Genomic DNA, 15328 nt, shown 5'->3' on the forward strand with positions numbered 1-15328 from the left:
AACTTGTTGCTGTCTCTCATGCAATCTACCCCCTTGGGCATATACCAGTTGTATTAAATTAATGTACGTACACATATTTAAACACACATTTAAATTTTGGGGCATATAATATTCACATGCATGTGGTTGTGTAAGTATAGGGTGACTACATACGTTTACAATAATTATGGGTTCACTAAAATATGGAACTTAAGACACATTTTAGCAATCAGATATTTTATCTCAATTGTCACAATTGTGCATGGTCAACATAATCACTGTGAAACATCCATTAAAAATAGTCTCAAGAAATATTATTATTATTATGTACAATGGTGATTTTTGGATTCAAAAATAATTATGATACAACTCAATAAGTGTAAGACACAACATATAATTGTTATTGGTGACTATATAAATCAGAGCAGAACTGTTAAATAGGCTACAAAATGGTGAGATTGACGCGACAGAATATGAATCAAGAAATGTGATTAAATCAGAGCAAGCTGCATGCACAGTTAAAGTAATATAAGTGAATTGCTAAGGCAAATAGGACTGCTATGTGAACGGGTAGTTGCGCAATAACCTGCATGCAAGCAAAAAACTACAGTATAACACACACACACAGTCTTATCAAGCCGAACTTTTCAGCAGATTTGAGATCATGAAATTGTACTTTGGATTTCCAGGTTCAGCTGGAGGAGGAGGAGGGACTTCACCAAGTTGTTGCTGGGGCAACGTAAATACCATTGGATGACCATTCGGACCGGCACAAGTGTGGGGGTTGGTGTGGTACATATACGTGAACATCTGAGGAGAGCTTCCGTGGGGAACAGAATGATAAGTGTCCATAGGGGAATGGGTGCCATTGGCGTAGCTTGTTGGTCGACCATCTCCAGGGGTTATTGGTGTTATGGGTGGTGTTCCAGGGGTCGCAGGAGTTATTGGTGTGGGTGTGGAGGGCATGTGTGAGGGCGTGATAGGAGTGAGCGGTGTGACAGGGAGTTGGTGCGAGTGGGACGTGAAGGGAGGATAGCTCCACGACGACTGAGTCACGTCAGGTTGGAAATGACGCAGAGGGTGAAGATGAGGTGGACTTCCCATCGAATATCCTGCTACTGGCATATGAGGCATGTGAGCAAACTCGTTTCCAGGGACGTCAGCAATCGGTGGAGAGGAGAAACTGCGACAACGCTGAAAATCGTCGTGGACAAGGATTCTGTTCTGGTCAGCTGACACAGGCGGTCCAAAACCTGCAGGCACTATTCGACTGTCGAAACCATTCGTGGTTGTACAGGGAAGACCGTTGTACGCTGGGCTCTCTTGCTTCGGAATGAGGGGAGGGGGGAAAGTCATCATGCTCGTGTCATGGACTGCAGTTGGTGAGGTCATTCCCTCGTTGTAAGGCTTTTGTGGAAGTTGGTGCAGGAATCGATAACGTCTTCGCAAGAAACTGCCGTTCTTGAACATCTCAGAGCTTGCTGGATGGAGCTTCCAGAAGTTGCCTTTTCCAGAGGAGCCGTATTCACGGGGCACTTTGATGAAGCAATCGTTAAGGCTGAGATTGTGCCGAATCGAGTTCTGCCACGCAGGCCACCTCTTGTGGTAGTAGGAAAATTGGTGGATAATGTAGTCGCAGATTTCTCCCAGAGTAAGCATCTTGTTGGGCGAGTGGGAGATGGCCATTGCAATCAACGCAATGTACGAATAAGGTGGTTTGATATCGTCTTGATTGCTGCATGCAGAGAGTGAAGCAGACTTCTTTCGATTTCTTGGTGCTCCAGACGTAGGTTTTTTTGGAGGAGCTGATGTTTTCGAGCCATCGGATGAATCGGTTATTTGATCCGTTTGATCTTCATCACCACTTCTCTTGGTGTGGTCTGTTTGCTGCTGTGTGTGTGAGGTCAATTCATAGTTAGCATTCACATTGCAAAACAGGAGACTAAAGAAGGTTCCAGCCAAAAACATGAATTTGCATGCATCATGAATTAAGCTACAGCTATAATAATTATATAGACACACTAAAAGTTTGCATAAGCAGGCACCATACAAGACATAACACATCCTAGGTGCTCAGATATCAAAACAAAAGCATATCAACTTGCAGATCGAATGCAATGCAAAGAGATTTGCAGCAAAGCTAGACTTTACCTCCACTCTGGTAGGCATCTTCAAAGAACTAGCTGTACAGTAGTGAGTTGTTGTTGTCTTCTTGCAGTTCTGCAAATGTAGTATTTTCAGACACACTACAAAACGTGCAACTCAACTCCTTTTTATGAAGACAAAAGCAGCAAACGTAATGTGCATGCTTTGTGGTTAAATGTGCAGCAAGCCCAGCCCATTTTACAGCCTGTAGACATGCTTTTACAATGCCTGTGGCAAATTAGAGCAACAATTTCTTGTGTATACAATATGCAGTTGTTTTGTGAGCACGCATGAAATAATTGTTTTAACAAGATGTACTGCATGCAGATAAAAAAGACCCACATCCAACTTCCAATTGTCACTCTTCTCTCTAAGCTAAATCAGCTGTTAATTATGGATTTATATGGCTTGTCAAAGAGACTGATAATTGATCATCTTATCACATAAACCAGATTACATGTAAAATCATAATTTTAATGCACACTGTCACTGAAATAAAATATACTTTTGAATAGAAAAATTATGCACTGCTATAATTATAAGGACAGAAATCACAGTAATTTTGGCAGTCTATATACAATGTCAAAAAGTGCTCGTTTCATCTTAGGTCCACAATTTGGATAAATGCACTGTTGTCCTGTTGTACATGCTTGCAATCCTGCAAAGAAAGAAAGAGAGCAGAAAATATAATAAGGGCTTAGATAGAGATCACATCCAGAAGCCTCATGACTGTTTGTTTATTTTACACACACTTGACAAAGATAACTTCGCTCTGTCTGCGAAAGTTTTGTGGTTCATTGTCTGTTGACATTGCACTTAGTAAAGACAGCTCAAAAGTAAATAAACCAATAATGATTTGTGTAAACTCATCCCCCTATTGGTCACTCCAGCTGATGTCCAGAGGCAGTGTATCAAAACACACTACTTAAGAAGTTACTAGTGTTTACCTTAGTCATTAGTTATGGTTTCCCCAATCTGACAATAATTTTGTGCTTAAATTTCATTGCTAACTGTAATGTGCAAACTGTACACTACACAAGCTAGAAAGAAACAAAGGAAAACTGCATACACTGGGACACTCAAATAATACATCTCTCATATACTAAAAAAAGTGCATTTTATATTTTATGTTTGTACTAAACATTCAAATTGACCCCTTGTAGTAAATCAAGACAACTCAAGTTATAATAGGGCTATGTATTATGATTCATGAGACAACTTATCATTTAACTTATCATTTCAAATGTAAGCTACAACCATGGAGGAAACACACACTGGCTGACAGACAGACCTACCTCATAGAGTGGAGGATTCTTGGGATGCACGTGAAACCCTTCCTGCTCACAGTGAGTGATGTAGTTCAATCCATGCGGCTCAGTCAGCATGTACATACCCACTCTGCAAAACAAACAAAAACAAATTTATTTCAATGCTCAAGAATCTGGTGCACAAAGGTCACCTACTCCAGTCACAATGATTATCAACCAAAGTTGTAAGAAATTACTACAGCTCCATATCTGTGGGTGAGCTATGAATATTTATAGGGGTGTCCAAGAGAAAGATATCACCCTACTGCCCTTAGTTATGGCTTCAACATCTGGCTAGGTTTCTAAGGGCACAAGATAGCAGGGATTACTGGTCATGTAATCATCCAGCCTCAAACCAGCAGGGTAATGTGGGTATTGTTCTCAGGCTGTTATCAGAGCACTGGCATCTGTGCCTTGGGGCCAAATTGCTTACTAGGAGACACCTCTCAATGGGGGACCAGCTGACTAACATAGGGGAGAAAGGCCCAGAGGGGTTGTGTGAGTAGGTACTATGGGAACAGTCTAGTAAGCAATACTCTAAGTTACTACACAACCATTGTCATTGTGACCACTGTGGTTTTTAATTAAAGCAAAAGCATGCACACTAGTTGACACATAATTATGATGTATACAACAGGTAGTGTTATTATAAAATTCCTCAAGTCACAAAATTAATACCACCCAAGTTCTTGCTACCCATAAAACCAAATGCTATAATTATCACATAATGACCTCGCTACCTATAAGGCTAACTCATACCACGCTCCAGTGAGCCTCTGGGAACAGGTGGGTTGGATGATCACCACGCTTACCCCGCAACGCACATGGCTGCTAATGTGCATATAATAATGCACGCACAAGGGACACGAACAATTGATTTTCAGTGACACACAATTGTCTGTGTGTGGTAGATAAAACCCACTCTGAACTCTCCCTGAGCTATAATTATGTAACATACATATTACCAACAGGAATATTATTATTTAGAGTAACTGATACTACCTATTTATTTCTTGATAGAGAAATTGTCACTTGTGCATTACAACTGTCGAGCAGATTGACACTAAAATATGCACACACGCACGCACCACACACTGACACACACAGTCTTTTCAACATGTTTTAGTTACACTTAAGATCGCTATTGGTACACTAACACAAGTCAATCACAGACCATTAATCATACAATGCACTCCTAAATAGCAATTAATTTCCATTTACTACATGTCATTTACTACATGTCTACAAAGGGGAATGACATAAAACCACAGGTATCACATTCACTGCCTTGTAAGACTTCTGCCATTCTAATATATAGAGTACAGCTGACTGTACATAATCCGCCCACCTCATTCACCGGAATTTGCTTGTTGTGTCTACAGAATTTTTAAACAACAACAAAACAGTCAAAAGCAAACAGAAACCACCTGGGTCATACTGTGCACTAGTCGTATCATTATCAATGCTTTTTGAATCCAGTTTTGAAGTTTTGAATCCAGTTTGACTTTCAAAACAACACCACTTTCCTTGTGTATATAATGTGACACTGCCTAATTCCACTCGTAAATTTAGACACTTCAGTAAGCACGACAATTTTCATATGCCCCCAAGGTGTACATTTCGAAGAAAACATCCACTTGCAGTACGAGCCCACACAACGGTAAGTCGCTCTGACTGAATACATACTATTATACGTTAACAGACTTCTGTAAACAGTGTAACAGCCACGCTGTACGTGTACGTGTACGTGGGTAGAGCTGACCAAAATTAATGAGTCATTAACACGCATTACACAAATTGTTTACTTACGAAACTACACAAAATTTGATATGATACGTAGGTGCCATCCATTAATTTGCAAGGCCACAATTCATACAACTTAACAGTGCAGTTGTTTCAGCACAGGATTGTTGCTATACAATATAACGAGCAGATAATTATTAAGACAACAATAATCATAAGCTACAAATCATAGCTACGTTATGTATGCTGCTAAAGAAAACTTCCTCTGACATTTCTACATCCATCATTTAACATTGAGAGTTTACATAACTAAAAAATCCACCACACTCTTCCATTCAGCTTTAAAAGACAATGTTGAAGCACAGAGAGTTTACTATAATTGCAGATATTATGGTAAAGAGGCAAGAGCTAGACTACGTATACAGCAAAAAATTAATTTTGGCAATAATAAAAAAATTTTTTTTTTGTAATTTGTTCTTTAAAGTTTAAAAGTGAGCACAAAATAATTTTAGCTACAAGCCCGCTAATGATATTCATAGGACACTAATTTCAAGGTAACCACATACTGGCAAGCCCATGGGGACAGAGTTTTAATAATGCTTAACATTCCTCGCTAATCAGTCACAATTTGAGACACTTAACTTGACCATATGTCCAATGCACACAAGAGTAATTAATTACGCTGAGAATGAACAATGCTAAATCTCGTAGGAGAGGCAATTAACATGTTCTGACCTTTCCTGGACTAATTGTTAGACGCTGATGACTCCTCGTATCAAAAGATACTTAATTACATTTATAACATTAAAATTTGTTGCGTAGTCTCCGTAGTTGTAGTTATGTTAAATGGTATTTTAATCAAAAGGAACAAAGCAGCAATTTAAAATATGGTTGTAAATTACCACCCGTACCCCAACCCACTGACACACCACCATTCTTATGGCTAACTTAGTACATCTGTTGCTAGGCATCTCTACTGAAGTAGTCGGTATACACGCAATTAAAGCTGCACAAGACATAGAAAACAGTCATTACAATTCAATACACACACCAATCCCGAGAAGCATTTATTAGCATAAACAAGCGCAGTCACGTACATTTGTATATATATGTACATGACTATGCGCTTACCAAATTCTATGCGCTTACCAAATTCTGAAATTGCAACCCAAGATACATTGATTGCCCTAACCATGTACATGACTAATTATCCAACAAGACACGAGAACAGAGTGATTGGAAGATTTAAAACTAAAAGCTACTGTATTATGCCCCATACAACGCCCACAGGCTACCTTCAATAACAAGCTGGGTACAAGACAGATAAGAAATGGTACTCTTCAGTAATGGGTCTGCAAAAGTGAGTGGGTCTAACGCTGTAACATGTGGGAGGGTATAACTGATAGACAGTTACTTGTTATGGCAACAGATGTCCGAGCATTGGACTCTAGGAAAACAGGAAATGACGAGCCAGTTATCGTAACGGGAGTTCTAATTAGACGACTCCCATAGTGACCTCACTGTGTGTTCTCAGCATACCAGGGTCAGCATGCATGGGAATCGTACTCACTGAGCACGAAATGGAACTGAATTACCATACCAGGGTCAAATTGTTGCACAATGGGAAAATGTGTAAATATAAGCATAGCAATACAACAATCAGTTTCACTCGAGTAGCGTTGGGCATGAAATCATTAAATCTTAAACAAATAAGCTGCTAAAAAGCAACCATTAGTGGCAGCGAGTTGTACACATGCAGACTCAAACAAGTTACTGTAGCAAACACCTACATGTGCATACAAAGGCACACATTATTACAATGGACCTACATGTACAGTGTATTGAAGGTATGTACAAACTTGCTCTAAGCAGCTATATAGCTCAGGTATTCTGTAAACGAAACAGAGCCAGGGAATTAATTATATATTCCTAAGGTAGTACATGTAAGTGGTTCTATCCACAGGCAAATGTCTGACAGGTGCAGGCAACTTGCCCACAGCTGTACTGCAAGGATACCTCCAGGCTTGTGTAGAGGGAGGGACAAATCTGCCTAGACACTACACAACACATTGTACTGAAATACAAATACTACAGTGCACCAGCCCCAGGCAATACCACAAAGTGGCCAAATCTAAGCAATTAGTTATCAATGTACATGCACATGTACCACTTTTAGCTAGAGTCCTCCACAGGCCCAGAGGAGGTACAACACGAGTACCTCGATTAGGCTTGGTCATGTGCAAAATTCAAGCAGTAAAGTCATTGTTGCATGTGACAACTAATCGAGTTACTCGTGTCGGACCTCCTCTGTCACAGGCCTAAGCTGGAGAGGAAGTGGGTGTGGGGACGAGGCTAATTACCACTATACACCTAAGCTGGAGAGGAAGTGGGTGTGGGGACGAGGCTAATTACCACTATACAAATATAGGCACAGGTAATTGTAGTACTACTGCATGATTGCTATATAGACAGGCGCACCCACTGAAAAATGCAAGCTAGAGTACATGCTGCATGTACATACGCGCATTGCAGTCCCTAACACTCTGGCTGCCTAGCGAAAACTAAATCCATTCCACAAGGCAGTTTAATCGAAACGAAATATTTTGGAGTGTGAAAATCTAATTGAAACAACGTGATATACTTACTGTGAATATTTAGGAGCGCAGACAATGGCGATGGCTTCGTCTAGCATGATCTGGTAGGAGCAGTGGCAGTGGAGGTCCACGCTCGACATGAAGGCAGTCTGAGAGGGGTGTGTCTGTGTGTGTGTGTAGTGGAGGGAGTGGGTGAGAGGGGTGTGTGTGTGTGTGTGTGTGTGGAGGGGGTGATTTGTGTACACGTATAAATGTCATGTCCAGGGTTGTTGAAGGAGGGGGAAGATGAGCCCTCTGCCCCCCACCTTAAAGAAACCCTGAATTTTCTGCAACCCAAAATAACAGGAAAATCTGTATCACAAAAACCTGTACTCTCAGAAAATTTGTTTGAAATTTAAGCAGGCCTAAAAAGAGATCGAGGGCACAACATTTAAAATGAACCGTAACTAGGTGCTTAAAAGTGCTAAGTGCTAGACTGTAGAAAATTGTACAGTCTTGTACAAGTCATGTAGATGGATAGCAATCGTCACTAAGTGGCCTCAAAATTCACCCACAGCTTGAAAGTGGACAACTCTGTAACAAATGAATTATGCAAGAGTGGGATGAACTACATGTACAAGTACAAGAGTGGGATCAAACTACATGTACAGAACAAGAACTGAAGGTAACAAGTCACAATCTGTACACTAACTAGAAAATAGTACGCTACATCAAATCGTAGGCAGTTTGATAAGCGTTTCCAGTGGATACACAGAGTACCCTTTACATCGAGGACGCTTAACGCCAGAGGCAGACTATAGAAGGGCATATCTTGTATTTAGAAGAAGTGCATAATTTTATGATAATACCTACTCTAATACGACTGATCGTAACGATATTCATAGCCTGTGGCCACAAGTGCCTACCATAACGGGAGCACATTAGGAACTATGGGTAAAATTGACTCAGCACTAGAATAATAATGAGACGTTTCCTACGTAAGCTATTTGTGTGGGGAGAACAGTGTTTTTATAATCGATCACTTTATTATGAGCGAGATGGTCTAAGCAAACATGTTGTCTTAGGGATGGCATTCTTTAGCAGTAGGTAACTAAAACATCGAGGACAATGGACACCCTTGAATCAACAGATTAACATGACTCGGAGTGAACCAAAAACAACACTTTCAAAGTGGCTTCAAATCAATTATCAAAGCTACAAAAGAATGTTCATGTATAGTCTACACTGATACTATGACCGGAAATTTTGATTGGGTGGCTATTTTCAATCGTCAATCTCAGTAGTGAACTAGGCCTACATAGTCTGTACATGTATGCACGTTATTTTTGCATTTTTCCCTAGAGGCATTGTGTAGGTGGTTAGTACTAACAACCACGGACCAGTGTGGGCACATCCCTGAGTCTAAGGGTCAGTAGACCTAATGTTCCTACAGTGTACATAATGTACAACAGATCACACACAACACTGTGGTAGTGCACTCTAAACTCTGTGTCATCAATTATGCTTACATGGATCCATCCGAGTGTGATGAGGTCATACTTGTCCTGAGCATCAAACAGTTCTTCCTCGTGGGTAGTCTCACATGAGTCAGATTGACCTTTCTGTTTCGGTACGATGATGTGTGTCACTCGAAACACATTCTGGGCCTGTGTGTGTGTGTGAGGTGTGTGGTGGGAGGGGGGTTGTTAAAGTATAGGTGGGGTGGATAAGTGGTGGGTGTGTGTGTGTGTGATGGTTAGATAGCATGTATGTGTGTACTAGGTGTGGGTGTTGTGGGACTACACTTGTATAGGTGTGAGTAAGGTGGGTCAGGCAGTGAGTGTGTTGTAGTAATGTGTTATACGAAGATCTGTAGGATAGTCAATCTCAGACTGTGGGTCTCAGACTGTGGGTCATAGCGGCAGGGCTACTCAACCACTTAAAATACCAAGCCCTATCAAATTCGTCTGCAAGGAACCTAGCCCACAAAATCTCCACCAGAAACACTCAGTCTACTGAGGGCGGCTACTATTTGGGGCACACGAACTTGTGGTCTGATTGCCAGCAAACAATGGTCAATTGTGCAACAGGTTCTCGTAAAGGGCAGCTCTAGTGAGTTAGCACTATCGAGCACAACACTAGCAGGGCTATTCTCTGTAGGACTGGCTAGCTAAATAAGCCGAGGCATTGTAGACCCTGTACAATACAAAGGAGTAGGCCATACTGCAACCGAGACAGTCGATTACAATGATCATTATGGCTCGATAAGGAAGGCATTTTAAATTATAGACTGTATTTCTAGAAGGTAGCAAGCAGCTGATCGAGCACATTTGATCTTGGGAAGTATGCGACTTGGAGTGGACTTGGAGTGAAATATGATCATGTTACAGTATGAAATATACATTTTGCTGGTAACCACATGATAGTATATACTCCAATCAGCTTCTTTGATCCCTCTCCTAGCGACCAGTGTCTAGCCTAATAGCTGCCTCTCAATAAATAACGTATTACCAAATTGAACCCTCAAACCATTACTGAAAGGAATTAGACTATTTTCTCATGGAATAACACATGACCCATCTGCTTTGGTAACATGATGCACGGAAAGCTCAGGTGTCATAATTCTTAATAGTTTAAGAGTGAGTGTGAGGTATTAACATTTAAATATTAAACAGATGATCCTTACCAGTTTTCCTGCAAGTATGCCACAGGTCTCGACGTTCTTGCGTGTGTTGGGCGAGGCCACCTGCTCGAACTGAGTGGCAACATCCCCCGGGATCACCACCGTACGATAGCCTCCTGCACACAATTACACACATCAATAATTACCATAGAGACACGTTATTAAGCGGAGGCACCTATAATCTCACAGGAGCGATATCAGCGTTTACAATTGAAGAGAGCCTAGTAAGAAAGCTTTTAGTTTGCGTCATTCATAAAAAAAAGTGAAACGCAGAACCAGTGCTCGATGGCTCTTTGCAGCTGCCATGTTTACCTTCACATTGTTAGAGGACACAACATAATTATATAAATCAGTTTGGAGACCTGCTGTAGGATAGATACTACTGCTAGAGTTAATTGCTAAACAAACTTTAACAAGAGACAGAAGCTGGACCTAAGCTTAACAGTGAGTGGCGCTTATCAACGAATAGCGCCTTAATAACGCACGCCTACAGTATGTCACATCAGTTTATTTATTTATAAATGTGAAGTTATTGAGGAAGTCAATTTTGAATGTTTTGGATGCCATCCTGATTGAGACTCCACAAATGCTTTGTGAATTAGACACCGTGCTCATGATGCTAAGAGTAGTAATAATAGTACAAAATTGGACGACACATTTATTTTATAGCAATAGGCATGAGCGAAATGCAACATTAGGGCTAGAGTAAGTACATGTAGCTGTACTATAGGCTATGGCTGACCTTCCCAGCTAGAGCTGGTGCTGAGAGCTTTGAGGGAGGCTGGCTTGGTGGACCTGTCCACAGTGGGAACATCTGTGTGTGTGTGTGTGTGTGTGTGTGTGTGTGTGTGTGTGTGTGTGTGTGTGTGTGTGTGTGTGTGTGTGTGGGGGGGCAATGTACACGTAGTCTAAAGAGAGGGCACAGTACGTTCATGAGCATTTATAGTATTTCTGCCTGAGACTGAAAAGTATATACCATATAAAATAAGCGCATGCGCCTATAGGGAAAAGAGCAGACCACTATGTACCTATTATCCAGGTGCACTTATAGAAATTAATCACGCCCATGACGTTTCAATGAAGCGAATCTCCATAAGCTAGCTCGATCGTTTGTCTGCAAGAGGTCTATAGTCATATCTGACAGCAGTAACACAGCTACCGGTAGTGAAGGAGACTTAACATCTATAAAGAAGTGTGGAGACCAGTTGTTGACCAGAGAACTGTGCAGAAAACCATGCGCCTTCTATCAAGGCTCTTGGTCTGCTAACCAGTATGCGCCATTAGTTGATGTACGCTTATTAACCAAGTGCGCTTATTAACCAGACTATACAGTATTTATGCGATCAATTAAACAGTGCGATATCAATGGGATTGTACCGGCCTCGACTAAACGCCAAATAAATGTGCGCGATACAAAATTATGCGAGTGATAGCCACCAGCATTAAATAGCATTACGTAATTACATAAATAGCATTACATGTACATGTAGCATTGCGCATACATTTCTAGCACTACGGTAGCCTATGTGCCTTCAGGCTGTAATTTGTGGTAAATTTTCTTTTTCTCACCGACACTGTATGCTTGCGAGTAGGCTGGTCTCTGAAAAGATTGACCACTGGGATTAGTGTACTGATCCATTGAGGGGACCACCCCCTGGTGTACGTAGCCGTGACTAGTAGGCGGGGCACCATGGAAATACGAGTAGGTGTGGCCAGGGGGTGGAGGCTGTTGCTGTGGCAATATCGGAGGAGGACTTTGGTACGGAGCTTGAAACATTGTGTCATACGAGTTCTGTCGGAGTAGTACAGGGTTCAGAGCTACAGACTGTCCGGGTGAGACCACACCCATAGGGGATACTGGTCCCATGTGAGGTCCACCCATTGGTGACTGTACTGGTGAGGGAGGTACCATCATCTGGTGACCACCGTCCATGTACACCTGCAGTCGGAGAAAGAAGTCACAATTAGAGTTAACTTAATGTTACTATTAATTAAAAAACAGGTACTAATTCTAGCGAATTTGTGTTATTAATGCTATCCGCGTTAATAATAAAACGCATTGAAAAGAACAACGAAAATTTTGAAGCAAGCTAGCCCTTTTTTCATCTATATCTGACTCCAAACTTTCTATTCAACCTTAAAAACTTACGACTTAAATTATTGTGCTAATGAATTTGTTGCGCCAAAATTAGTACCCTAAAAACGGAGAAAAAAAATCTGAAAACACTAAAAGTACTGCCTGTCTACTTTTAAGGTATATACACAAAGTTGGTACCCCTTTTACACTGAAACCTATAAGATACGTAGGTCACCCTCTATGATACAGAGTCTCATAGCAACGTCTTTGTTACAGCCACTGTCGGTGCGCCCAAGAGTGACCGCTATAAATAGGTCTGTACACTGATAAATCGCAGTACATGTATATAGCATACGGTTTCTAGAAGCTTCTCTTTATCGTGCAACCATTCAATTAATTATTATGCTGCCTAACAGACTAGCCTAGCATTTTCACCTGATCATATGCTGGTGGTGGGGCGGAGGGTATCACTGATTGTGGGGGGCCCCTCTCGTTAAGTGTGAGGCCCTCAATAGCGGACATGGGGGCTACTGCACCGTCCACAGGCACATATGCTTCACTAGATGTATGTGCTTGTGCAGGATCTGGAAGCACGTGTGCTAGAGTAGGGTCTGTAGCAGTCAGGTGTAGTGACTCAGGGGGCTGCTCCTCACTTGGCTCCGGTCGTGTATACTCTTGCGGTACGATATCTTCTGTGAAACTGTCTCTGTTTTCGACCGCTAGAGGGTCTTCAGTATAAGTTATTGAGGATTGATTTGCATCATCCCAAGTTGATTCAGACGGGGCAATGTCTTTCTCTGTGTCAACTAAAGCTGTAGTAGTAGCAGCTGCAATAATGGCGGCTTGTTCGGCCTCTCTTATTTGCCTTTCTCTGGCTTCTCTCAATTCCTCTTCTCTCTGTCTTTGTGCTTCTTCTCTCCGTCTTTGTGCTTCTTCTCTTTCCCTCTTTACTGCCTCCTCCTCTTGTCTCACTCTCTCCTGGAAAACAAAGTAAACACACCGACTGGTACGATTGAGCTAAATTCCATATGATGCACACTTGAGACACGTACGTAATGCATAACGAGTGACATTTCATTTTCTACTAATGGAAGCTCTTTGAGTTTGAAATGTAAACAACGTGCTGCACATATAAAGCACATGTTGTCAGTGCATTAGCCTCCAGGCACTATGAAGTGAAGTCACATGGTTCAACTGCAACTAGCATTAGCTGTAAGCAAACTTGGAGAAGGATATTCATTAATCGGTGTAAGTTCCAATTGCAAAATAAACAAGCGGCTCAGCTAAGCCGCTCAGCTAACCCACTCCAACTGAAGCAAAAAATATATGGTGACTTGGTTTAACTTCAATGGGTGGGTGACTGCAACAGACAGGTTACAGAGCATGCAACAGAAGTTAGCTAATTTGTAAGCAAACATGGCGAAGGTCCACTGGACTTGCCAAATAGAGTTATAAACAACATCAGGTGAGGATATAATTATTAGGGTTAGGGTGTGTGTTTCTAAGGAGTTGTTTATTGCATAACTAGAAACCATCTAAACACAATGAGAAACTAACAGGTTCAACTGCATTGGAAAAGCACTAGCAACACACCTTTATACAGGCGATGTACATGTTAGCTGCAGCTGTTACCCTTGTTTCTTACTATCATAATATTTACACAGGCTCATTGCTCATGAAGATTCATCGATTCCATTTTTCCTATTCCTATGGGTCACATTGCTACTTACACTAAAGGGCCAAAGCTGACATGTACCTCCTCATCTCCTATGTACACAAGCAATGCAAAGAGAAGCCCTTTTTTTCTTTTTCTAAGCACAGGCAATTACATGTGCAGTACCTAGCAGCTGTTACACTACATGTACTACAGGTGTATGCTTATTTCGATCAAACAACACAATCTCTCCATTCTTCTTGTGGGTAACATTGCTACACCTTCATTTTACACCAGGGGCCAAAGCTAATGAACTACTTCCTCACCTCTTCAGCGATGTTCTGGAGTAGCTCATTCTTCTCCTTCTCAAACTGAGACTTGAGTTTGTCTTTGAGCTCCATGGCACGGGGGAAAACTTGTTTGAGCAGCTTCTTTATTCTGGCCTTATCAGTGGGGGCTGCCTTTGAGTACTCAGGGTGCTTTGGTATCTTCTCTATGAACAGACTGTGTGTGTGAGTGAGAATGTATGTGTGTGTGTGTGTGTGTGTGTGTGTGTGTGTGTGTGTGTGTGTGTGTGTGAGTGTGTGTGTGTGAGTGTGTGTGTGTATGTGTGTGTGTGTGTGTGTGTGTGTGTGTGTGTGTGTGAGTGTGTGTGTGTGGGCAGATGGGTGGGTGATGTGCTAGAACTATATAACTTTGGCCTAGTTTATCCACACTACTTACGTGGCAAATTTGTTATACAGTATAAACGCCCTGTCAAATTGCCCCTCAGAGTAGTACACTCTTGCCTGTGTGGAGAAACAGATGCAATAAATCATTCCGTATAAAGAAAATAGCATCTATGCATCTCTAAGAATCAACAGTAACCCTGGTAACTATCAGTACTGTGTAGTGACCTGTCTCTCCATCTCAGAGCCACTCCTGTAGTACCTCCTGATAGGAATGGCCACATCAATCTGTACAGAACTTCCATGGTCACTCAGCTTCTTGATCCTAGCAGTAGGGTCCAAAATAAGCTCCCTAGAGGCCTTAGCTTGCTTTGGCATAGCTCTAAATCTCCTAGAACCCTTAGAACTGTACTTGTTTCTAGTTGCTTAGCTTCTTAGTCGAGTCTGATCTTTCTTCTTGTACAGATCTAAGGTCAAAGTTGATGAATTCCAAAGCCAC

The 15328-nt window shown here is 41.5% G+C and overlaps 2 protein-coding genes across 3 annotated transcripts; both read right to left on the reverse strand.

Annotated features, from left to right (window-relative positions):
- Positions 1–208: 208 nt before the first annotated feature.
- LOC135335392 (forkhead box protein D1-like) lies at positions 209–2290 on the reverse strand. 2 transcript variants are annotated; one of them, XM_064530880.1, is made up of 2 exons: positions 2131–2290; positions 209–1869 (listed from the first exon to the last, which is right to left on the reverse strand). In XM_064530880.1, the coding sequence occupies exons 1-2, from the start codon at positions 2146–2148 to the stop codon at positions 613–615; spliced, it is 1275 nt and encodes a 424-aa protein (XP_064386950.1). In that variant the 5' UTR covers positions 2149–2290; the 3' UTR covers positions 209–612. The 2 variants fall into 2 exon arrangements, with proteins under 2 accessions (XP_064386950.1, XP_064386951.1); XM_064530881.1 differs by having other exon boundaries at positions 209–1866; positions 2131–2288.
- Positions 2291–2540: 250 nt separating this feature from the next.
- On the reverse strand, positions 2541–15323 carry LOC135335383 (STAM-binding protein-like). The gene is made up of 11 exons (XM_064530869.1): positions 15058–15323; positions 14885–14949; positions 14488–14665; positions 12943–13485; positions 12000–12369; positions 11173–11244; positions 10434–10546; positions 9277–9414; positions 7820–7932; positions 3420–3522; positions 2541–2782 (listed from the first exon to the last, which is right to left on the reverse strand). Exons 1-11 carry the CDS (start codon positions 15205–15207, stop codon positions 2723–2725), a joined length of 1905 nt encoding a protein of 634 aa, XP_064386939.1. The 5' UTR covers positions 15208–15323; the 3' UTR covers positions 2541–2722.
- Positions 15324–15328: the final 5 nt, after the last annotated feature.

This window comes from Halichondria panicea, chromosome 4 (genome assembly GCF_963675165.1).
Source record: "Halichondria panicea chromosome 4, odHalPani1.1, whole genome shotgun sequence".
NCBI lineage: Eukaryota > Metazoa > Porifera > Demospongiae > Suberitida > Halichondriidae > Halichondria > Halichondria panicea.